Genomic DNA, 24,218 nt, shown 5'->3' with positions numbered 1-24,218 from the left:
CTCGTGCGCCACAGAGTTTCTCTGGGAGGTTCCACAATCCGAAGCCTCCGCGGTCGACTGGAAGGTGGAGCCAGTCTTCCCGAACCCAGTGATGACGTCGACCCCAAAATACCTGATTCTACAAGCTTAATAAGGCTTTATTTATTTGATTTGTTAACCAGCGATGTGGCGCAGTGGAAGCGCGCAGGGCTCATAACCCTGATGTCCTTGGATCGAAACCAAGTATCGCTATTATTTTTTTATTTTGTTTTGCAACAAATTATGTGTTTAAATCGCTTTTCAAATTGATAGGTGGTGAGCTAACTAGTTAGTTATTAGTTAACTAACTATTTAATGATGGGTTTATTACATAGTACACGCAAACTAACTAGTTAGTTAATTAACTACATGTGGCCCACAGTTACACCCGCAAACTCCCAATTACTCAACCGGGTAACCTTTAATGTGAGTAAATGTGGGAAGTGTAAATGCACAATTGACCTCGTGCTGTTCTATAAAACTTCATATACTTATTTCAGGAGCGATTGATTTTGCTATTAACGGACTTGGAAGACTGATCTCAGAAGGCAGTGAAAGCAGTGTTTTTGCTGTGCTGGTTAAGTATGTCGTTGCTCGCGGCTTGAAAGTGATAACACAAGTTTAACGTGTTGACTGGCTGTCCGCGACTTTGTTATGCTTGGAATAACAAGGTTTTCTAACCAGATCTAGCTAAAATACTTTGGTATTGTAATATTTAAAAGAGAACTTTGACAAGAATATTATTATTGTGAGAGGCATAACATTGTCAGAGGACTATGCACCCTCCATGGCTTCCAAAGAACGTCCAGAAGCGCTTATTGAGATCCGTGTTATCTCGGATCGCTCTATTCGATGAAATAGCTTTAGAAAATCTTGACATTCAACTTTTCAGTTTGTCCAATTCGATTACTTTGCATGATGTTCGTTTAAATGTGGATGTGAGTACAAAGTTTCGATCACTAGGTAGGAAGGCAACGCTGACAGAGCTTAGGTGATTTCCTTACCTGGGATGTTTTTAAATGGCGGTAACGCTGGTAGTATTGTATTGCGATTACCGCGTAATATTTTAAATGCACCAATTGAAATCGAATTGTCAAACGTCGACGTTACTGTTTCGCCTTCCAAATCCAGCCCCTCTACGGAAGAGTTTCTTACACAGACAACTTCCAATCTTGCAACGTCCTTTCTTGATAGCGAATCCCCAGAAGGAACTTTTGAAATATCAAATTCTGTTTTACAGACCACTTCTGGGGGTGAAAATTCAAACCAATTTGAACGTAACGAAAGTTCTGATGAAGATGAAGATTTAGGGTTTGGTACTGGTGGTTTAAACTTGCAGTCAGTCATGACAAAAATTCTTGACCTTATTTTTCGCCAATTGAAAATCACTGTGAAGGGACTTTCGATAAAGGTAGTTCTTCAAGATTTGATATTACAAGGTACTATCGATTTATCAGAACTTTACACTGGCAAAGATGGGGTGAGGGTTGCAAAGTTTAACGGGCTTCAGTTTTCACTTCCACCAGATCTTGATGATACATATTTGCCATTTGTGGATGTCAATGATGTTCAGAAAAGTACTTTAAGTTCTTTCTCCTCATCTACCGACTCATCCACTGACAATGGACTGTCTTCGCCTGATGGTGATGAATCGGCTTTGGATAACTCCAATCAAAACTCAATCACGAGTCACAATAGAACAGAAAATTCTTTAAGTGAAAGTACTTATTTTTCCAAGGAAGAAGCTGGCAGTATATATTTGAGCGCAATGGCATCCCAATCGAGGTCATCAGTGGAAAATAATGGCACACCGAGATTATTGTGGTGCGATGAATTGGAAGTTTCAATTTTTGGATCATTTTTGAAAACAGAGTTTCGTGTGGGTTGTTTGAAAACTGGTTTGGCCCATTTTGATCTTGTAACAAATGCTTTCTCAGAAATGCTTAAGGGTGTTTTAAGCAAGAGCAACGGAAGTAGAGCAACGAATTCAGGACAGCCTCAAGCTTATAAAGTTGCTGAAAAAAACAACACTGATCAAAGGTCTCCAATAGAGAAAGCCAAAAATATTAAACTGGGCATTAGTAGGATCGAGATAAGTCTAGGATCGGATCTTAACCAGTCTGGAAATTTCGTTTCCGAAAAGAAAACGACAATTATTTTAGAACATTTATATTCTTCGATTAATGTGCTTAAATCGTCGGCAGATTTACATAATACTGACGAAACAATCACACCACATGCAGCAACTAGTGTAGTTTCCGTTGATTCTATTCAAGCAGTCGCACAGGGAAAGAAAATTATGTGGTTTGATGCCTTGGGTGACAGAAAAACATCCCCCGATATGTATATTCAATTAACAAGTAGTGCTGCTTCTGTGAATGTTCCTCATAATTTGGCTATTAAGGCAAATAGTGATGTCTTAGAAGAGCTTGTTATGTTTTATGGCAAGATATCACGGATATTTAATAATTATACTGCATCACCTTCTATTTCGAAGCCAATCCACGCGAGGGCTGATGCAAGCTTTCAAGTTATAGGAAATTTTGGTTCAGCAGATCTTGAAATTTATGTCCATGATCAGATCACACCATGCAGAGTTGTCCTTAAACCAATAAAGTTTACTCATAATAAGCTTAGTACTAAAGGAGTTTTGATCAACCTTCAAGGTGGAAATTTGGAGTTTGATGAAGTATTATTGGATTTAAATCCGTTAAAACGATATCTAGACCGCGACATTGAGTTGGGAACTGCGAAGGAGAAAGCAGTTTCATCGCATCTGAAGCTAACGTCTATTAACTTGTCTTGTGATTTGAAAGAACTAAAGAAGTCGATGGATTCTTTTTTGTCTGAAGGATTTCGAATCATGGAGTTATTGCACCGGGCAATTGATTCTTCATCACACACACAAGGACTGCAACCTTCGAGTATGCAGTCAACGATCATGCCGACGCTAGTAACCGCTGAACAAATCGACATTGTGACAAACTTACCACAGAACACTGGTGCGATTAGAACCAGGCTTGAAAACACCGAAGGCGCAATATTTAAGCAAGATAAGATTTGCCTTGATATTGACGGCATAGTAGCGTTATTACATAGAGATAGTGTGCCGACAATTGAACTTATCGGCCCAGTTTTGCAAGATTGGAAAAAGGGCCGGGCAATGGTTTCACTTGTTATCAAAGATGATACGGATATTATAGCAAATATCTATAATTTGCGATATGAATATAAAGTGGACGTTCTTATGCCAATCATTGAATCATTTACTTCTATATCACAGACCAGAAATAATGAGGAGAAACAACCACTGTTTCAAAATAATAAGCCAGATTTTTCATCAGAATACGACATTATTGAATCAGATGATAATAATGAGTTTGACGATGAAGAATATTATCGAGATAAACATTTCAAGAGATTGTCATTGGATCATTCAGTGGCTACTTTTATAACTTCGGCAAGAAAAAATCGTCTTAGTCTGAATTTTAGAGATTGTGCTGTTGGTCTAAATCCGCTTAACTTACCCTCGCGTGCGTTGTTAGTAATAACTGACGGAAACTTTGATGGGAATCTAAAGGATATGCAAAATGAAATTATAGCTTCGGTGAATGTTAGGAGGGCTACGTTATTTTTAGTTGATGATGTGGCAAATATTCAAGAGCGCTTTAACATACCTCAATATATGGGACGGCGACGTTTGCAAATGGTGGAACATTTGTCCCCATTTATCAATATGGGCTATGTTAATGTTGCATCCATGTCGTCAGCTACAGCCAAGGTCAAAATTGGAAGAGTTAATGGGCAAGGCACAGATGGAGAAATGTTTATAAATGTAGAGGCACGTGATGATTTGTTATTTGTTGAGACTTGCCCTGATTCCACTCAAACTTTGTTTGAAGTCATGAATGGGTTAAAGCTACCTGTGATAGTCGACAATGGCACCGTCAATCATCACACTGAAATTTTACCAGTTGACTTACTAGCAAGTTTGGATGAAGTGGCCTTTAAATCACAAGTAGGTGTTGAAAGATCCAGATTGAAATCTCAGGTCCAAACAGAAATACCAAAAGTAGCGAGAGATATAAAACATAAGGAAGTAGTTGAGAGTGCTCTTAATGAAAAGCTGAGTGTTGTCGAAAGTTATTACAGTCCTCAGAGTAACGAGTTGCATAATTCTTCCTCAAACGGTTTTCTTCATTTAGCTGACGTGATAGAAGAAGATGGCAGGGAACCCATTAGTCACAGTGCTGAGCCTATTGATTTAAATGGTTCCGAATACGAGCAATTTCAGCCAACTGAAGCAAGCGATGTGCTTCAGGAGACGATTGATAAACTTGAAATTATGGAAAACCATTTTGGCGGGAAAAATCTCATGCAGACCACGTTACTTCGTGGGAATACTAAACTTATTTTGATTGAAGTACGAGACGTGCATGTTTTATGGAATCTTCATGATGGCTATGATTGGCCCAAGACAAGAGATGTCATATCTAATGCAGTGCGGCAAGTCGAAGGACGGGCGCTTGATGCAATTAGAAACAGACAAGAGGTTAATTTTGAAGACGACGATAATGAATCTATTATTGGTGATTTTTTGTTTAATTCAATCTATATTGGCATACCGTCTGGAAATGATCCTCAAAATTTACGGAATCAAATAAATATGGGAATTGATGATGAAAGTGAAACTGCTAGCCAAGTCTCGTCGACATCTTTTTCAAGACCATCAAGCCGTGCTGGTAATAATAGATTAAACTCTACAACTGGCAATTATAATTCGAAGCTCAGGTTGAAAAGATCAAAGACTCACAAGATTCAGGTTGAGTTGAAAGGAGTAAGTTTTGATTTTTCAGGGTATTCAGAAACAGCAGAGATTGCAAGCTCAATTGATTTGAAAATCAGAGAATTGGAAATTTTTGATAACGTGTCAACGTCAACGTGGAGAAAATTTGTTACTGGGATGTATTCTGTTGATGAACGCGATATTGGATCTAGCATGGCACACATAGAGCTTCTAAATGTTCGTCCAAGTCTGGATTTACAAACTTCAGAAGCAGTGATTAAGGTTTGAACACTTGGATATGGTAATATTTTCAAGCTAACGTGACGCAGGTTGATGTTTTGCCGCTAAGGTTGTATGTTGACCAAGATGCTTTGGATTTCTTAACTCGCTTTTTCACATTCAAAAATGATTCCATAACTCCTCCGATAGCGGAAGAACTTCCATTTTTGCGTATGTATTGTGAAAATTTTCAAATTTTTAACAATTGCTAATTCTTTAAAGAACGAGTTGAACTGTCAGAGATTACGGTGAAACTAGATTATAAGCCAAAGAAAATTGACTTTGCTGGACTTCGCTCCGGTCATACGACGGAGTTTATGAATTTTTTCGTATTGGATGAAGCTAAAATCACGCTTCGGCATGCAGTGCTATATGGCGTATTGGGATTTCCAAGATTGTTTGAAATGCTTAATAACATATGGCTGCCTGATATTAAGTCAACCCAACTTGGTGATGTGTTAGCAGGCGTCGCTCCTGTCAAGTCGCTTGTTAAACTTGGAGGTGGTGTTCGAGATTTGGTAGTGGTTCCGATACGAGAATATAAAAAGGACGGCAGGATTGTGAGAAGCATTCAAAAAGGCGCGACTCAATTTGCAAAAGTGACAACGAATGAGCTAGTCAGTCTGGGAGCAAAACTAGCTGTTGGTACTCAAAACGTGCTCGAAAATGCAGAGTCGTTCATTGTTGGCAGTAGTGATCACGAAAATTTTCATCGAAGGGAGTTATCTTTGGATGATTTCGATGAAATTGATAGTGACGATGAGAGCTTGAAAACGGTTAGCATGTATGCCGATCAGCCAAGGACGGTTGCTCAGGGATTGCAACGGGCTTATTCAAGTTTAAATCGAAATTTTGGCACGGCTAGGGATATAATTGCCGCTCTGCCGGCAGAGGCAAGAGAACAATCTGGAACTCAACAGGCAGCTATGGCCATTGCGAGAGCTGCACCGGTTGCTGTATTGCGATCCATGATTGGCGCCACTGAGGCAATGTCAAACACTCTAATGGGTGTCAATAATCAACTGGATCCGCAAAGAAGGAGAAATATGGAAGACGTAAGTTTTATTATGTTAAGGTACATAAGTGGTTTCTAACAGGATGATAGAAATACAAGAAGCGATGAAATGAATTTATGCTTTATGTCGACATAAAATTTTACTCACGTATCCTATAATTGTAGGATCAATCATGGCGTTTTGATTTTGTTTTTTGTTTTTTGTTTTTGTTTTAATTTTTTCGGTATCTGACTTTTCTTTTTGTAGCCTTGGGTTTTGTGTTTGTGGTGTTTTGTTGATTTTTCGCAAATTTTCTTTTTTTTTTTTTTTTTTTTTTTTTTCACACAAAGACAAAGTGTGGATATATACTACGGTGCACAGGAATGGAGTAATTATTGATTATACGTATTTTTTTTTTTAAATGAATATTGAATTTAACTTATGCAATATATATAATCGCTAAGTTGTTATCAGTACGTTACTAACCCTTACCCTTTATCAATTAGCCAAACCATAATTGGGCTCAAACTGGAAGCAAGGCAAGCCATGATGAGAACACGGTCATGCATAATAGATTGTTGTTTTAATTTGTGAGCACATCCGGTAGTGAGATCCTGCATCGTCAGTTATTTACGTTCACGCGTGTTCACATCTATAAATTTTATTTGCGTGCGATAAGCATTTTATTTACAATCATGTCTCTTGCATATGACAAGTTGATACTCTTTGGGGATTCAATTACGGAATATTGTTGCGATCAAGCACATGGGTTTGCAGTCGGACCTGCTCTTCAGAATGGTTGCATAAACGTTTCAATAATATGAAGATAAAATATGGTTGGCGGCAAATTGGAAATGGTAATCTAACAGTCAATCAGATTACTCTAGAAAATTGGATGTGGTTATTCGAGGATTTAGTGGGTACAATTCAGAACATGCAGTTTTGATAGTGGACAAGATTATTAAGTTGGAGAGTAGTAAACATTCCAAGATTAAGCTTCTGGTACGGCTCTTGTGGTCTTTTTGGTGCTAAACCATGTACTTATTTCGTTGTTATATGACTGTAGATAGTGTTCTTTGGCACGAATGACTGCTCTACTTCACCTATTTGGTTGCACGTGCCAATTACTCTGTATCAAGATAATCTTCGGAAGATTATTAATGCCGCTCACGATTCTGATATCAAAACAATAATTATCGGTCCCGGACCGTATAACTACCATCAATGGAGACATCACGACACGGAGGAAGATGCGTTGTTGAGATCCACCCTTTTGGCTCGTGATTATTGTGACGCAGCAGGAAAAATTGCTAATGAAACTGGTGCCGCGTTTATCCCGCTTTGGTACTTAATCATGGAACGGTTGGGTTGGAAGACAGGTGATGCCGAGTTTGGATTAAAAGACGGTCATTCGGTAAATCCACTGGCCGCGTATCTTACTGACGGTTTGTTGTTTTGAAATTTTATTCTGGGGGACGGGGGTGGGTGCACAAGTTGTAGTTGCTAATTGTGGTGTTTAGGCATTCATTTTGCTGGTCCAGCATATCAGATAGAATATGAGGCTATTCTAGAAACCATCAAGAAGGCATATCCGGAACTTCATCCTGACAATATTTCGAGTAAACTTCCTGATTGGACCGAGCTTCACTCGTGTTTGGAGTTTACAAGATTATTGTAGCTATGAAAACACGTTGCTCACGTTTTCGTCAAAATTGAGCATCATAATGCGTCTTAATAACAACTGTTTTTAGAGTTTTGATACAAAATATAGAATAAAAAGAGAAGATTTAGAAGAAAAGAAAACATTTAGTTAGATCATGTAATAGTTCTGAACAAGATTCTTCGCGTTATTCTTTTCCAGCAAACACGGCAGGATGTATAATTGTCAAATAATAATGAAATTTGTTTAGTGTATTTCGCTTGACTTGCGTGCAATTGTTTAATTGAACATATGCCATTTTGAAAATGAATGAGCACTTTTTAATAATATATATCATTGTTAACATAAGGACATAAAAATTAATCATATTTTACCATCGAGTTTCTTCTCGATAAGATCATCGTAAGCGTCACCAATCATTTCAGATAAATTGCTGGCGAGCATGGCTCGACCGTATTTTTTAAACGCAGTTCGAGAGCAATATCTCGTGATACTGGAAGCACCGTACGCGGCAAGTAATGTAAGCCGCTCATCACTTAGCGAGTTATCATGTTGCCAAAGACTATTCTGATATGCATACTTCCAAGCTAGAAAAGTGGCTGCCGTGCCAGAAAGAGTATCACCTTGTCCGCCGACACGTTTAAGGCCGCCGGGCGAATCGTTGGCAAGAGTGTCCGTGCCGTTAGATATATAATCAACTTGACCTTTTGCGATAATGGTTAGCCCGCCAAAAGCTTTCGCGACTTGAACACATAACTCTTTTGCTGCAATTTGTGATTCAGGAAAATAATCAGGGACTGAAATGTGCAATGCGTTACATAGCCTTTGAAATTCAACAATGTTTGGCGTCAAAATTGCCTTTGCATAGCCCTTAATAACATCTGGATTTTGTTGGACAAGATATAAGCCATCAGCGTCAATTACGATATGCAAATCCTTCTCTCGAGCTCGCTGGATCACGCTGGACGCGATATCAAGCATGATCTTATCACGACCAAGTCCAGGTCCAACCACGACGACATGGATCCGATCCAGCAATGCATATATAGGTTTTAACACGTCATCAAGTTTTAAATTTCCGATTGATTGTGAATCGCGCATGTACGGATGAACCATGAGATTTGGCGAGTACGTCTTGATTACTTGACCGGCAGCCTTCTCGCAAATAATGTGTGACATATCAGCGCCCAAAAGAGTGGCAGCTTGGGCGGCGAAAAAAGGAGCTCCGGTATAGCTACATAAATGAATGTTAGCAAAATAAAAAACCGTAGTACTTTGATCTTTAATATTGGAATAATGACTTGCTCTTCAGATCCGCCAATAACCACCACTCGACCGGCTTTTGTGCATATTATTAGCCAACAGGTTTTTGCTACCAACCACACCGCCATGTAAACATACCTTGGCCCTTATGAAATTTTGAAAGCAGCGGCGGGACAAATTTCCGTACTTGAGCTAGCAATTCCCAAGAAGATGATGCCATTTTGTAATGTATGTCGGTTTAATTGATAATTTTTTAAAAAAATGCAAACGTCATTGATGGCTGAAGGATACGAACTGGCTTACCCTAAAAATTACGTAACGGATTATGAAACAAATCAATTAAATTTCCCGATGGGTATTTATACATTTATCGACGGAAAAAATACATGCGTCCGGACTTGTATATATAAACTGGAACAAATTCTGCCTGTAATCATGACTTGTTTGCGGTTTTTCATTAAAGTAAAGCAATTTTACTTGTTGAAGATAAAAGGGATATAAGTTTGGTTGACACGTATCAATAAAGGTTAAGCACTTCTGGTCATAGGTTATAGAGGAATCATGTCTCTTGCATACCACAAATTGGTGATTTTTGGAGATTCAATTACTCAGTTTTCATGTGACCAAACTCATGGGTTTGCTGTCAGCTCTGCACTTCAGAATGGTAAACAAGTCGGTTTTTTTTGTTTTTAACGTAGATATAGTTTTCATGCGAGGCAAATGTGCAAATAAAATTTAAAACTGACAATTAAACAATCGAGATAGATTACTCCAGAAAACTTGACGTTGTTGTTCGAGGGTTTGGTGGTTATAATTCGGAATATGCAGCCTTGATGGTAGACAAGATTATTAAATTTGAAACCAATGAACATTCCAAGGTTAAGCTCCTGGTATGATTCTCGAATCTCTCTCACTTTTTTTTTCAGCATGGCTGATGACGCGCATGCGAATGTCTTTTTTTAATTTAGATTGTGTTTTTTGGTACAAATGATTACTGTGCTCCACCTAATCCGCAACACGTTCCAATCACACGATATCAAGATAATCTTCGAAAAATCATAAAAACCGCGCATGATTCTAATATCAAGACCATAGTTATTGGTCCTGGCCCATATAACTATCATCAATGGCTAAAATATAACTCAGCCGAAGAATCTTCGTTGAAATCCACGATTAGGGCTCGTGATTATTGCGATGCGGCAGGAAAAGTCGCTCATGAGACCGGGGCCGCTTTTGTGCCGCTTTGGGACTTGATTATGAAACGATCAGGTTGGAAAGAAGGTGATTCTGAGTTTGGCTTGAAAGAAGGCAGTGCGCAAAATCCATTGAGTGAGTATCTTACTGATGGTACGTGGTATTCTATTTATTTTATTTTATTTTATTTTTATTTTTTGCTGTTATATCGTTATTTGAAATGGACAGAATCTAATCACAAACTTATGGATAGGCATCCATTTTGCTGGTCCAGCATATCAGGTACAATACGAGGCTATTCTGGAAGCTATCAAGAATACGTATCCGGAGCTTCATCCTGACAATGTGCCGAGTAAGCTCCCCGAATGGACCGACATTCGCTCGTTTCAGGAATTTGCAAGTTCGTTGTAACTTTAATACAAATTGTGCAGCCTAGTTTCGCCAAGCAGTTGGAATGCATTGCAATGTAATACTGATGTAGAAGTACGCAGATATATTTGTAATATTGTAAAAAAAAAAGAAAAATAAAATAGTTGTGAATTAATTACATTGGCTTAAACCCTAAGCCAACTTAAACCCAACGTTACTGGGTTTCAATCCACCGGTTTCACCAACCCGGTTGCGGATCTGTTTGGACGTTATCCGACTCATGAAATCTGAACCCATTTGGTTCACGAAGGCAAGAGGCAATCCTGAATTTTTTTCTTTGTGTTTTGTTTTTTGAAAAAAAAAAATAAGACAGTAAAAGAAAACGAACGAGGAGGAAGGCTAGGGACGTATATTTGGATTGCCATTGCATGCACATGGCCACTCATGTTCCAATGTCTTCTGGCCAGCGTTCGCAGGCACATTCGATGACAGCACCGATTCCGGTGCTTCGAGGCGGCCAGTACATGACTGCTAATGGAGGACCGGTCTTGGCTTTTCAAAAGCATCACGATGTGCAACAACATATACAGCAACAGCAACAGCAACAACAGCGTCAACAGCAGTTACAATTACAACTACATCAGCATCAGCATCAGCATCAACAACAACAACAACAACAACAACAACAACAACAACCCGGCCACAATCATGTTCTTCCAACTCCATTAACACCATTATCTCAGCAGCAACTTCAACAACCTTCACCAAACCCTTCGACTTCTCAAGATGATCAACAAAATAGAAAATGGACCGACGGAGAAATGCTTCGGTTACTATGGAGCTACTTTCTGGCACTCAGTCCAAATGCTGATAGCATTGACAATAATATCGACACTGGTGATTCAGTAGTCAAGTATGAAAACCGGGAGCAACTTTTCGAACGGGTTTGCGAGTTTTATTGCGGCGACATTCAGTCTAAATTGGGTGCAGCTGTTGGCAGCTTGGATCCGGTTACAAAACGACGAACACCAAAGAGCTTAATTGAAAAATTTAAGTTTCTCCGAATGACCTACTATTTCATTCTCAATTACGAAAAGAAGCATACCGGACTTAACGCCGAGAGCGAATGGTGGAAATTAAACCCCAAGCAACAACGAGACTTGCTTAGCAAGTCACGAACACCAATGTCTAGGCAAGTATTCGACGTCATGCGTGGCATCATGGTTCGTGTGTCTGAAATGACGAATCTGAATCAGGAATCATCAGCATCAGGACGGTCAATTCGCCTTAATCACACTCCTCAGCATAGCCCGCAACAATTGCACGTACCAGAATCACAACAAAGTGTGCATTTGAATAACCCTGAACTTTTGATTGTAGATGATGATCGAGAAGACGTTCGACAAATAACTTCACGGAATGCGTACATTCTTCCACACCAAGCATCATATGAAGACGGAAACGATAGACGGAAACGCCAGCGAATATCCGTTGATCACTTTTCAAATTATAGGACAAGTCGTGAGGCAGTAAATGGGCCTGCCAATGATTTAAGCCAGCTCGCAGTGGCTGTCGAGCACAATTCAAAGGCAATTGAGACCATAGTGTCGGTCAATAGTCGAATACTTGACCAGCTCACTGAACTTACCGGAATAATGAAGGACATAAGGGACGGATATAATCGCATAAACAGGTAGGACTTAAGACAATTTATTATTACGAACATTACAATATACATTACCCATTAAGCATCCGAAATATAGTACTGTAGAAATCCAAATAATAAATATATTTATGTACAAACCCCTTAATATGTAAGCTGAAGAATTGTTGTGAGTTGTTTAAACCCTGGCAAATCAACCAAGCACTTCTCGGTTTGGATTAATTGTAATAATTGCATTATGTCCTTTTATCGAGGATTCGTATTTGCTGCTCAGCAGGTATAGTGAATTTTATTTAGCATGAATGACATTATATTAATTTTTTTTTTTGGGGAGCATTATAGGGACGTATGGTCCACAGACCCGGAACAGGCGCACTCGCGGTCGGAATTACTGGTAGTATGCTTATGGCCTATAACGTACCAGTTATCAAGGCTGAAGAGGTATGTTTCTATATGGTGATGCTTTTGGTATTGGAAAATTTTTTTTTTTTAATTGAGTATTTTTTTTTAGCCCAAGCCAATCTACGATGATGTTACGAAGCCAATTGATAGCCATCAGCAACCTCAGGTTGTGATCAAGGAGCCACCAAAAGTTCTTGAACAATATGTCAGGGAAACCAGAGAATATGTTAGCAAAGTTGCGCGATTTGTTTCAGTCCATCTCGATATTGCAGGCCAACAATATTTCAAGGCCGAAGCTAAGGTCACGTCGACCGTGTCAGGTCTCAAGTCGGATAAGGAACCAATCCTGCCCGGAGTTGTGTATATCTCAATCGCGATTCTTTCCGGAAGCATTTTGGCCCGCAAAAGGAATCGATTGTTGAGAAGTTTTATTGTTCCGGGCGCGTTTGGATTTGGCACGTTTGCGTTAGTGTTGCCCAATACGTACCGAAACACGACCGATTTGATATGGCAGTTTGAGAAAAAAGTACCGGCGCTTGCGAATGCGCATCTGGCAACTAAACAAATTTTTACTGATTCGATTAGGGCTACCAAGAAATTGTCAAGAGAGAGTCGCAAGATTGTGGACAAGACGGTTTCGTCTACCAGACGAGCGTTTCAAGATTCTACTGGATTGAAGATTGAGGAGGAGAGCAAGAAGTGATTGCGGGTTATTGCATATGCTTAGAATTTTGTAAGACTTGAATACATTTATATCCAATCATTTAAAACATCTGAATGCTCATAGTGTTTGGGTAAAAAAAAAAAGAAAAAAAAAGATAATAAAGGATCAAATTTTAATATTCACAACATGGATAAAAAAAAAAATAACAAGCATACATAAAAGAAACAAAATTATTTACCTACTAATTGCAATATCATCAATTCTCAATAATGATTTGACAGTCTCTGCAGCCAACTGGATCGCACTGGTTGAAACTAAAAGTGGTTGCAAAACATTTTCATCCACAATGTCTTTGGTCGATCCACGACGGACGCTTACTCCTGCGTTCTTTTCACCACGTTCATGCCGACTTCGCAAATCAGTAACAACTTGAATACTGTGCAATCCCGCATTTTCTGCAAGCGTTGTTGGAATCACTTCTAACGCATCGGCAAATTCTTGCCAACAAATTTGTTCCGTGCCAAATAAAGCTCGCGATTCACGAGACAACGTCCGTGAAACTTCAATCTCTGGTGCGCCACCTCCGGCGATTAATGCACGTTCCTTGGCTAAGCATCGAATGACACATAGAGCATCATGAATCGATCGTTCAGCTTCGTCAAGAACAAGCTGATTTGCACCACGGACAATGATCGACACAGTCTGGCTGGCGTTCTTGACTCCAGTGATTTTCACAACTCTTGAACCCGATGACTCAACCTCTTCAATAAGTTCAGCTTGCCCGAGTTTGTCTTCAGTAAACGAATCGATATCGGCAATAGGTTGGCATCCGGTACTCTATTAAAAAAACATATGTTGTTAGCATCAATAAAACTACAGCAAACTGGGATCGTCTAACCTTGCAAATAAATTCAATTTCATCGCGCTCAATATCCTTGATAACCAAGATGTTCAATTTGGCAAGGAAATGAAGAGACAAATCGTTGACCGCATCTCTAAGGATAGACTTTTGAATCAAAACAACATTACACTTTGCCTTTTTAATCTTTTTGCAAATATTCAATAAATATGTTCTCTCTTCTTTCAAAATCTTATCCATTTGTCTGTAATCGTTGACCACAACTTGATTCTCCATCTATAATGATATGAATTAGTAAAGACCAATAACCAAAAAAAAAAAAATTTGATACACACGTCTGGCTTTGGGGGCGAGATTTGGAACTGGATTAAACCAATCCTGGCCTTTTCAATTCGAGATGGACCACCAGCCGTCTTAATAACATGCTGAGTCAAAACAAGACCATCAACCAGCTCAGTATCTTCAATAGTTCCACCCAATTCCTTTACAAGTTTGATATCACCTAAATCGACATTTTTGGCAATAGAAGGATTGATAACCCGAAGAACGGCATCCACAGACATGGGTGCGAGCAAAGAAGAATATTGCGATACAATCTTGGAACTCAGTGATGTACTGGCGGCTCTGACAAGCGCAGTACGATCTGACAGCTCGATTGGGATTGACATTTCACGCAGGACCTCTACCGCACGAGCAGCTGCTCGCTGAAATGATTCTGCAATAATTGTGGGATGTATTCCTTTAAGTAGTAATCGCTCGGCTGCACCTAATAATCCACCAGCAATAACAACAACTGAGGTAGTACCATCACCTGCCTCGACATCTTGCGCAGCTGAGAGGTCCACAAGCTAGAAACCGTGTCAACAGCACCGCCAAATTATTAATCGTCATAATCATCATCGTAATCTTACCATCTTAGCAGCGGGATGCATCACAGCCATGTGTTTCAGAATGGTATGACCATCATTGGTAATGATTACTTCACCTTTGCCAGTCTTGATCTATATATGCAGAAAAAGCAAAAAAAAAAAAAGTCAGTTCCATTGCAAACGGGCTCTTGCAGATTACCAGCCCGTACCATTTTATCCATTCCCTTTGGACCCAGTGATGTTCGGATAGCATCAGCAACAGCTACAAACCAAATTGAGTGTTAGCTATGAACGGTTTTTTTCTAACATATTGTAAACGCACCTCGCGCTGCGACGATGTTGGCTTTTCGAACTTCTTGAGGCTTCTCCTTATCTCTGAAAGCAGCATTATTAACGCCGGAAGCAGCCGGTGCAGATACAGCCATCTAGGTCTCTGTTTATTGACGTGAAAATGAGACAAAAGGAACGCAATGTATACGTGAGGGCCGTAAGTATCGTTTTCCTTCGATTGTGATCTTTTTTAGACGCGTTGAGAACCTGCGGCTCTTGCGGCCGGGTAAAACACGTGCCACAGCAGCAAAACGACTATGGCATAGAAACCAAAGCCTTACGCAGATATGCTGTTATTATGAAAGCATGGCGAAGTGGCCCTTTCAAGCTGAGCACAATAGCACCTTCTGAGAACGCCAGAGAACAAACGGTACATCGTCATTCTATCGGACATATTGCTTTCATATTGCATCACGCCAGATATTTAGAAAGATGCCGCCAAAATCAGATTGGGAGAAGTATCGTGCTCCGGTCGAAGACGAGGAGAAGAAAGAGGCCAACATTGTGCCTCTAACCGAGGATGACATCGCGGTGCTGAAGACTTATGTGAGTGGATTTCATTGTTTGGTCTTTTTTTTTTCTTTTCTTTTTTTTTTTTTTTTTGTTTCATGCTAATGGACTTTTTATAGGGTGCTGCTCCATATGCCGCACAGCTGAAGAAGATCGAGAAAGACATCAAGGAAGTGCAGACTCGGGTGAACGAAAAGATTGGTAAGTATTTATACTAGACCGTTCATTGATCCACTGGTGCTAACAAGCTTCTTGCAGGAGTCAAGGTAAAAATCTGCATATTTAAATATTAACAAACGTAGATGTGCATATATTAAACTATTTCAGGAATCCGATACCGGTCTTGCGCCTCCGCATATGTGGGATATTGCAGCAGACAAGCAACGAATGTCTGAAGAACAGCCGCTCCAGGTAGCACGATGCACTAAAATTATCAAGTCACCAGAAGACCCCGATAAGCTCAAATACATTATTAACATTAAGCAACTAGCGAAATTTGGTGAGATTTTTTTTGGTTGAAGATTTATACAAATTATTTACTATAATGCTAACTGTACAATTTTTTTAGTGGTCGATTTGGGAGAGCGAGTGAGTCCTACAGATATTGAAGAGGGCATGCGAGTCGGCGTGGACAGAAACCGATATCAGATTCAATTACCGCTGCCACCGCGGATCGATCCATCTGTTACCATGATGACAGTTGAGGAGAAGCCTGATGTGACTTATGGCGACGTTGGTGGATGCAAGGAGCAAATTGAAAAGCTCCGCGAAGTAGTTGAATTACCACTTCTGTCACCAGAGAGATTTGTTAATCTCGGAATTGACCCGCCAAAGGGTATTTTGCTTTATGGCCCTCCTGGTACGGGTAAGACACTCTGTGCCAGAGCAGTGGCAAATCGAACCGATGCCACGTTCATCAGAGTGATTGGATCAGAATTAGTTCAAAAGTATGTGGGCGAAGGTGCGCGCATGGTTCGAGAACTATTTGAGATGGCACGTACAAAGAAAGCATGCATTATTTTCTTTGACGAAGTCGATGCTATCGGAGGAGCCCGATTTGACGATGGAGCTGGCGGTGATAACGAAGTGCAGCGCACCATGTTGGAGTTGATCACGCAGCTGGATGGATTCGATCCTCGAGGAAATATCAAGGTTATGTTTGCAACCAACAGGCCCAACACTCTCGATCCTGCACTCTTGCGACCGGGACGGATTGATCGCAAGGTTGAATTCAGCTTGCCCGACCTGGAAGGTCGAGCCAACATTCTGAGAATTCATGCCAAGAGCATGTCGGTGGAGCGTGACATCAGATGGGAACTGATCTCGAGATTGTGTCCGAACTCGACCGGTGCGGAGCTTCGGTCCGTGTGCACGGAAGCAGGCATGTATGCGATTCGTGCGCGACGGAAAGTTGCGTCCGAAAAGGATTTTTTGGCCGCAGTGGAGAAGGTTATCAAGGGCAATTTGAAGTTTAGCAGTACGTCTCAGTATATGCAGTATAATTAGAGAATGCATGAATATATGTTATCTACGGATCCGCCCGGCGTAGTTCCGCGAGCAACAAGACCTTGCTCGACAGCCAGAGATCATGTTGACCTGTAGATATATAGATATTATCAGCCCTTACCCGCACCTTCCATCCGAACAGGCCGGGTCAGTGGATTGCAATTTGTTGCTCACTGATTGGCCCGAGGCGGTCGGCCCGGGGACTACCCTAACCGCGCCATGATCCCGGGTCTTGTTCCGCGCACAGTTGTGTGGAGGAATCAAAAAACCACTACGCCCGAGGATCCCTCTTTTTTTACAGCCTCCGTTTTCTCTCTCCTCCTTTCTCCTCCTCCACCTCTTCCTTCGTCACTCAAAATCATGCTGTCCGTCGCCAGACAGTCTTCTACGGTATGTCGGCTTTTTTTTTTTTTTTGGAATTGGAATTGCTTTTTACCGGTTTGCTGTGAATTGCTACATGTGATCTCCCCCCATTCATCCATTGAACCCGGGTTTTCCCACGTCCAATGAAAGTGCTCAGTACTTGATATGGTTCAAAAGTAGTTTTGAGAATTTAGCTGACTGGTGGTTTTAAATCTCTAGCGCCTTGCGTCTATTTCAAGGTCGTCTTGCCGGCCATTTTCGTCTTCAACACCTGCTCGCAAAATCTTTGCCAATAACGTAAGATATCTATCAGGTTATCAATTGATTGATTGCTATAAATCAGGCAATGTCTAACATGTTTATGTTCAGCCATTACGTGCTACTGAAGCTTCACCTCATCTCACTTCCAAGTACGCAGTTGTCGATCATGAATATGACTGTGTAGTTGTTGGAGCCGGTGGTGCCGGGCTCCGTGCTGCGTTTGGTCTTGCCGAGGCTGGATTTAACACTGCCTGTATCTCAAAGCTTTTCCCTACCCGTTCGCACACGGTTGCTGCTCAAGGTGGTATTAATGCTGCTCTTGGCAACATGCATCCCGACGACTGGCATTGGCACATGTACGATACCGTCAAGGGTTCAGATTGGTTGGGTGATCAGGATGCTATTCACGTACGTACCAAACTTTTTTTGAACTTGCCGTACTCGGCGTTGTAATTGACATTGTTTTGTTTTTTATTATTAGTACATGACTCGGGAAGCTCCTGATTCAATTATTGAACTTGAGCACTACGGTGTGCCATTCTCCAGAACTGAGGAAGGCAGAATCTACCAGCGTGCTTTTGGTGGTCAGTCCAGAGACTACGGCCATGGCGGTCAGGCTTACAGAACATGTGCTGTTGCCGACAGAACCGGTCACGCTCTTCTTCATACCCTTTACGGACAATCTCTTAGACATAACACCAACTTCTTTATCGAGTTTTTCGCATTGGATTTGTTGATGGAGAATGGCGAGTGTGTTGGTGTCATGGCCTACAACCAAGAAGATGGTACTCTCCATAGATTCCGCGCTCACAAAACTATTTTGGCTACCGGTGGATACGGACGTGCTTACTTCTCTTGCACGTCAGCTCATACTTGCACTGGTGATGGTAACGCCATGGTTACCCGTGCTGGTCTGCCACTTCAGGATCTTGAATTTGTCCAGTTCCATCCCACTGGTATCTACGGAGCTGGCTGCTTGATCACTGAGGGATCCCGTGGTGAAGGTGGCTACTTGCTTAACTCTGAAGGTGAACGATTTATGGAACGTTATGCGCCCACCGCTAAGGATCTTGCCTCTCGTGACGTCGTGTCTCGATCAATGACCATGGAGATCCGTGAAGGCCGTGGTGTCGGTCCTCTCAAAGATCACATTTACCTTCAATTGTCGCACTTGCCCGCTGCTGTTCTTCATGAACGTCTTCCGGGTATTTCCGAAACCGCGGCTATTTTCGCCGGTGTCGATGTTACCAAAGAACCCATCCCAGTCTTGCCCACTGTTCACTACAACATGGGTGGTATTCCAACTAAGTGGACCGGTGAGGCTCTTACTATCGATGAGAATGGACAGGATAAAGTCGTCCCAGGTCTTCTTGCATGTGGTGAAGCCGCCAGTGTGTCCGTCCACGGTGCTAACCGTCTTGGTGCTAACTCGCTTCTCGATCTGGTTGTGTTTGGTCGCGCGGTTGCTCACACCGTCCGGGACTCGCTCACTCCCGGCACTCCTCACAAGGCCGTTTCGGCTGACATTGGCGCTGCCACGATTGCTAACATTGACAAACTCCGTACTGCGGAAGGTCCAAAGTCTACTGCTGAGATCCGTCTTGCCATGCAGAGAGTGATGCAAACTGATGTGTCCGTGTTCCGAACTCAAGCATCACTGGAAGCCGGTGTTAAGGGTATCACTGAAGTTGACCGATCGTTTGAACAAGTTGGAACCAAGGATCGATCCATGATCTGGAACTCTGATCTGGTTGAGACTCTTGAACTTCAAAACTTGCTTACCAACGCCATGCAGACCGCTTACTCTGCCGTTGCCCGAAAGGAATCTCGTGGTGCGCATGCCAGAGAGGACTACCCTGAACGTGATGATGAAAACTGGATGAAGCATACGCTCTCATGGCAGCAAAACCCTGGTGATGAGATTGAGCTCAAGTACAGAAACGTGATTAGCCATACTTTGGATGAGAACGAGTGCAAGTCGGTTCCACCAGGAAAGCGTGTGTACTAAAAAAGAAAGATCCCCACAACATCATCAAAATGAAACGGCTTTGAATTAAGAGAAAGGGAATCCAAACTTTTTTTTTTGTTTCATAACTTTTTAAATATAAAGGAAGAAGGAAAAAAAACTTTAAAACTATCAAGATACAAATTTCAGTAGTGAATTAAAGTCAATGTAACTGGCAAATTAAATGGTCAAGTTATTGCAATTTGCAAAAACATAAAGCTCTATCGATTGCCAACCCTGCATATATACAAAACAAACCTTTTTTGTCCACTCGACATTATGCATGGCATTTTTGAAAACAGAATCTCGACATTCATTACCATTATATTGATAAAATAATATTCAAATGCCGTTAAAGCATAGCGCACAAGCACCAAACCTTAATCGGATTGCTTCTTTTCACTGAACCTCTTTGGGTTAGGGTCTGACGGAGTCATGTTTCGCCGTTACGTTAGTTATATATAACTAACGTGACTATAGTAGGCTACTCCTTGTTTTTTTTTTTGCAGCAATCAAATAACTTTCGACAATAAATTCGTTTTGCATTATCTATCATATTTAGATTTTATTCATATGCTTATTAGAAATGCATACCCATTGACTCCAATCCGAGTATCTGGAAATGCGCCGGATTCGTCACCGGACTCGTCCTTGTCGTCGCCTGGTTCGTCAATCATGTCTTCATCAAACATGATCCCCAATAGTACGACCAGGCTTCCGGTCCCGCCCAGTCCGCTTTCTCGATTAACTCATGTGAGCGATAATAACTATAGATACGGCAACACGTTTAAGAGAGTTCCGTATGGAGTTCAGTTCTCGGCCGGTACGGGCGAGCCAGAAGTTGGCAGTGGTTCGGGCTTGCTTGTTGAATCAAATGATCGTGGCTATATTAACGGCCAGCAGTTCAAGTACGAGCAATTTTGGACGTCAAGTCTGAACTATTTTAGATCGAAATCTTTTACGAGGCCGTTGAAGTCATCTTTGACGTACGTATTGGCTTCGTTAACTGTTTTTTCATCAGTAATTTCTCGATCGTTGGGCACTGGCGATGGCAAGCACCTTGCAGCTACAATCACAATTTATTTTCATGCGTCACGATCAATTGGCAGCATGATTGAAGCAACATTGCTAGCTGAATTGGCGGTAACGTACGCGACCATCTTATCATTTTTATCAATGCAGGTTTCTGCATTTTTTGATGGCTTGGACTTGATCGAAATCGGCCACGCAATCGTGCTCGTCATTTTTTGCGCGTGTGGGTTTGGATCGATCGCGTTTATGAAGCAGAAGATTGGCAGGCCAACGTTTAATACGGCAACCTCGCTCGCGTCGGTTGCATACGCAACGATTTTAATTCATGAAGGTGCAGTGCAAGAAGGAGAAGTTACGTATAAAAAATTACGTCAAGTTTTTGTCACTGTGAATTTAGGCATTTTAATAGCAAATGCGGTTTGCTATTTGGTTTTTCCATATTCAGGAGTTGCCAGTCTGAAGTAAGTTGTAACAACAACAAAATAAATTCTAATGTGTTTACTGATATTTATTTCTTTTTTTAGGCAATCAACAAATGCAATCATGAAATCATACTCCAACGCATTATCTGTTATTATGGATAGTTTTATGGAAGATGTTGATATTTCAACTACTGAAATGGAATCTTGGATGCTCCAGATTAGAAGCCTTGTTTCATCGACCGATACCCAATTGCACGAGTCCAAGTTTGAACACTTCGTGACCGGCACAGTTAAAGAATACGAATTGCAAGTTCGACTAACGTCGGCGATTCAATTAGTTATGCAGCGGTTGAATGGGCTCAAGGGCTCGCAAGTCATGAAATGGAGGCTCGGAAACGCATCACGAAGCGAACAATTGCATTCACCGTGCTCTGAATTATTTGAAGTATTTATTTATTATCTTGAAGAAGATATGAATCGGTTGACTGCAGTATTGAAAAAAATGTTTGATGGTTTGCCGTACGACGGCGCAACTTTTAAATGCGGCATCAGGTATAATCCTTTGTTCAAGCAAGAACTTGAAATCGCAATGAAATCTTTTAAGGAAGCAAGAAGTAAAGCACTAAAGCAAATGTATGGCATGGATGTGCTTGCCCGGCGGATCCGTACTGATGATGACCACGTGGTCGTGCACCTTGAAGAGGTCGCATCCACGTGCGGCCAGTTCTCTCATGGATTATTGCAAGTATCAGGATCGGTTATGCATGTTCTTGATGTTTTGCAAGATTATAATGAATATCTTTTTGCTGGAAGGGTTCGCAATTGGGATTGGATCAAGTTTTGGGAACGATGGCAGTCAACTTCAGAGGCAGCAGCAGCATCAGGAGCAGGAGCATCAGGAGCAGCGGTATACGGACTGGTTCATCTCGACCAGGTTAATATTTCTGAAGCTCCCCGCCGGTTAATGAATTTATTTAGTGATGATATTGCAGACATTAAGTTTTCCAAACCATTGCAGTCACGCATGCCGTCTTCATTATCATTCCGCATCTGGCGCGCCGCGCGATACGTCCGGCGTGACGATGTCAAGTATGGATTCAAGGTCGGCATTGGAGCCATGATTTTTACGTTGCCCGCGTTTGTGGATTACACGCGACCCATGTTTCAACACTATCGTGCTGAATGGGGGTTGGTATCATTTCTTATTGTCATGAACATCTCGATCGGTGGTACGGTTTATTCGGCCGTGTACCGAATTATTGGTACCTTGATTGGCACGTCGATTGCTTGCCTTGTATGGGTCATGTTCCCGGGCCAGCCGGTGGCATTAGCTATTGTTTGCTTTGTCATATCGTTCCCGTGTTTCCAAATAATATTGAACGGCAAACAAAACAACGTGCTCGGACGGTTCACGTTGCTAACGTTTAACCTGACCGCATTATATTCATACAGTTTATCAATGAACGATGATGATGATGGTAGTGATGAAGACGAAGGCGGCACGAATCCGATTGTGTCTGAGATTGCGTTTCACCGGGTTGTGTCCGTAATTTGTGGCGTGTTGTGGGGAATTTTCATTACCGCATACGTTTGGCCGAATTCGGCCCGAGCAGAGTTGAAATTAAAATTAGGATTGTTTTGGTTCCGGATGGGATTAATTTGGAAATCTGATCCGGTAACGACCAGCACGGTATCTTTTTTAGAAAATGATACGCAGGTTTTGGAAAAATCATTAATTTCAATGAGATTATTAGTATTGCATGCTGAAAATGAGATTCGCATGCGCGGCAGGTTCCCAAAATCGGAATATGAATCCATTATTAACGCCACGCAAGACATTTTGGATGCATATCAAAACATTCATTCCATGGCAAGGGAACAAGTTCAAGACCCAATAATAAAATATACAACGACTGAGCGTCAAACCTTAACAAACCGAATTTTTTTGTTGTTTTATATTCTTGCCAGTTCGTTACGGTTGGGACTTCCGTTGCCTGATCAATTACCCAACACGGATTATGCTCGAGATTTAATGATTGCCAAAATTAAAGAATTCAGGTTAAATTTTCCTACATTGGATGATAATCGGCGTGATAATATTAATGGTGATGATGATGATGAAAACGCGTCAGAAGAAGATTTCGTGTTAGTGTATGCGTATGTTTTATCGTCAATGGCAGTTAATGAAGGATTACTTAAAATCGTGAGCTTATTGCAGAATATTTATGGTGTTATTGATGATGAAGCTTTAATGGTGTGATTTTTTTTTTTGGTTATGGTTGGAGGAGTGGTTCAAGTCAATTTCGTAATTGCTTTGCAATTTTTAATGAATTCATTTTTTCGAGCATTCATTTTTTTTTTTTTAATCTTTTATGCATTTTGATTTTGCCCTGTATTGTATAATAGTGTATAGTTATATATAGTTTTAACAAAGATAAAAAAAAATGGTAAAGGAGCAAGTTAATACCGTCAAAATGTAATGTTTGTTTATGGGTAAGTAATATTATTTATAAATTTGGAGAATTTTGACTGATCTAAAAAAAAAAAAAAAATAATGAAAATGAAATCAAAAAAAAACACGACTCACAAACGCACGGAAGTAAAAAAAATACAAGAGCATAATTAAATATATATATATATAGAAACAATATTTGCTAATATGCAAAATTTATTAAAAAAATGCATGTATATAAATCCACTAACATGAAAAATTAATAACACCAATTGATTGATTAAAAAAAAAAAAAACATTTGTAAACAAATAAAAT

At 40.7% G+C, this 24,218-nt stretch overlaps 10 protein-coding genes and 1 non-coding gene across 11 annotated transcripts; 9 read left to right on the top strand and 2 right to left on the bottom strand.

Annotated features, from left to right (window-relative positions):
• Nucleotides 1-159: 159 nt before the first annotated feature.
• On the top strand, nt 160-231 carry V1514DRAFT_t105. The gene has a single exon. It is a non-coding gene; the product is annotated as a tRNA-Met (tRNA).
• A 477-nt stretch (nt 232-708) lies between these two features.
• V1514DRAFT_338184 (uncharacterized protein) lies at nt 709-6,523 on the top strand. Its single transcript, XM_066928796.1, has 4 exons — nt 709-956; nt 1,010-5,086; nt 5,134-5,254; nt 5,306-6,523. The coding sequence occupies exons 1-4, from the start codon at nt 795-797 to the stop codon at nt 6,175-6,177; spliced, it is 5,232 nt and encodes a 1,743-aa protein (XP_066780921.1). The 5' UTR covers nt 709-794; the 3' UTR covers nt 6,178-6,523.
• Nucleotides 6,524-6,550: 27 nt separating this feature from the next.
• V1514DRAFT_338181 (SGNH hydrolase-type esterase domain-containing protein) lies at nt 6,551-8,087 on the top strand. The gene is made up of 4 exons (XM_066928795.1): nt 6,551-6,876; nt 6,956-7,080; nt 7,145-7,523; nt 7,599-8,087. The coding sequence occupies exons 1-4, from the start codon at nt 6,774-6,776 to the stop codon at nt 7,754-7,756; spliced, it is 765 nt and encodes a 254-aa protein (XP_066780920.1). The 5' UTR covers nt 6,551-6,773; the 3' UTR covers nt 7,757-8,087.
• On the bottom strand, nt 7,805-9,245 carry V1514DRAFT_312373 (Ribokinase-like protein). The gene is made up of 3 exons (XM_066925812.1): nt 9,140-9,245; nt 9,044-9,077; nt 7,805-8,972 (listed from the first exon to the last, which is right to left on the bottom strand). The coding sequence occupies exons 1-3, from the start codon at nt 9,219-9,221 to the stop codon at nt 8,102-8,104; spliced, it is 987 nt and encodes a 328-aa protein (XP_066780919.1). The 5' UTR covers nt 9,222-9,245; the 3' UTR covers nt 7,805-8,101.
• Nucleotides 9,246-9,382: 137 nt separating this feature from the next.
• On the top strand, nt 9,383-10,739 carry V1514DRAFT_338171 (SGNH hydrolase-type esterase domain-containing protein). The gene is made up of 4 exons (XM_066928794.1): nt 9,383-9,665; nt 9,767-9,891; nt 9,970-10,348; nt 10,449-10,739. Exons 1-4 carry the CDS (start codon nt 9,563-9,565, stop codon nt 10,604-10,606), a joined length of 765 nt encoding a protein of 254 aa, XP_066780918.1. The 5' UTR covers nt 9,383-9,562; the 3' UTR covers nt 10,607-10,739.
• Nucleotides 10,740-10,805: 66 nt separating this feature from the next.
• Nucleotides 10,806-12,368, top strand: V1514DRAFT_338170 (uncharacterized protein). The gene has a single exon (XM_066928793.1). The coding sequence runs from the start codon at nt 10,993-10,995 to the stop codon at nt 12,259-12,261; it is 1,269 nt and encodes a 422-aa protein (XP_066780917.1). The 5' UTR covers nt 10,806-10,992; the 3' UTR covers nt 12,262-12,368.
• Nucleotides 12,369-12,438: 70 nt separating this feature from the next.
• V1514DRAFT_212426 (apolipo protein O-domain-containing protein) lies at nt 12,439-13,657 on the top strand. Its single transcript, XM_066924699.1, has 3 exons — nt 12,439-12,504; nt 12,562-12,668; nt 12,739-13,657. The coding sequence occupies exons 2-3, from the start codon at nt 12,576-12,578 to the stop codon at nt 13,330-13,332; spliced, it is 687 nt and encodes a 228-aa protein (XP_066780916.1). The 5' UTR covers nt 12,439-12,504; nt 12,562-12,575; the 3' UTR covers nt 13,333-13,657.
• Nucleotides 13,369-15,776, bottom strand: V1514DRAFT_354721 (chaperonin Cpn60/TCP-1 family). Its single transcript, XM_066929603.1, has 6 exons — nt 15,344-15,776; nt 15,231-15,283; nt 15,064-15,153; nt 14,488-15,000; nt 14,192-14,428; nt 13,369-14,130 (listed from the first exon to the last, which is right to left on the bottom strand). Exons 1-6 carry the CDS (start codon nt 15,444-15,446, stop codon nt 13,528-13,530), a joined length of 1,599 nt encoding a protein of 532 aa, XP_066780915.1. The 5' UTR covers nt 15,447-15,776; the 3' UTR covers nt 13,369-13,527.
• V1514DRAFT_370010 (P-loop containing nucleoside triphosphate hydrolase protein) lies at nt 15,696-17,396 on the top strand. The gene is made up of 5 exons (XM_066929970.1): nt 15,696-15,897; nt 15,981-16,062; nt 16,120-16,127; nt 16,189-16,360; nt 16,430-17,396. Exons 1-5 carry the CDS (start codon nt 15,784-15,786, stop codon nt 17,365-17,367), a joined length of 1,314 nt encoding a protein of 437 aa, XP_066780914.1. The 5' UTR covers nt 15,696-15,783; the 3' UTR covers nt 17,368-17,396.
• Nucleotides 17,397-17,646: 250 nt separating this feature from the next.
• Nucleotides 17,647-20,450, top strand: V1514DRAFT_338160 (FAD binding domain-containing protein). Its single transcript, XM_066928792.1, has 4 exons — nt 17,647-17,757; nt 17,950-18,027; nt 18,100-18,399; nt 18,473-20,450. The coding sequence occupies exons 1-4, from the start codon at nt 17,728-17,730 to the stop codon at nt 19,997-19,999; spliced, it is 1,935 nt and encodes a 644-aa protein (XP_066780913.1). The 5' UTR covers nt 17,647-17,727; the 3' UTR covers nt 20,000-20,450.
• A 221-nt stretch (nt 20,451-20,671) lies between these two features.
• On the top strand, nt 20,672-23,710 carry V1514DRAFT_345091 (Fusaric acid resistance protein-like-domain-containing protein; the record flags this gene model as incomplete). Its single annotated transcript, XM_066929218.1, has 2 exons — nt 20,672-21,489; nt 21,553-23,710. 2 exons carry the CDS (start codon nt 20,672-20,674, stop codon nt 23,708-23,710), a joined length of 2,976 nt encoding a protein of 991 aa, XP_066780912.1.
• Nucleotides 23,711-24,218: the final 508 nt, after the last annotated feature.

This window comes from Lipomyces japonicus, assembly GCF_038497905.1.
Source record: "Lipomyces japonicus strain CBS 7319 unplaced genomic scaffold V1514scaffold_70, whole genome shotgun sequence".
NCBI classification, from domain to species: Eukaryota; Fungi; Ascomycota; class Lipomycetes; order Lipomycetales; family Lipomycetaceae; genus Lipomyces; species Lipomyces japonicus.
The sequence above is the reverse complement of the archived record's forward strand: the minus strand, read 5'-3'. Positions and strand labels throughout refer to the sequence as shown.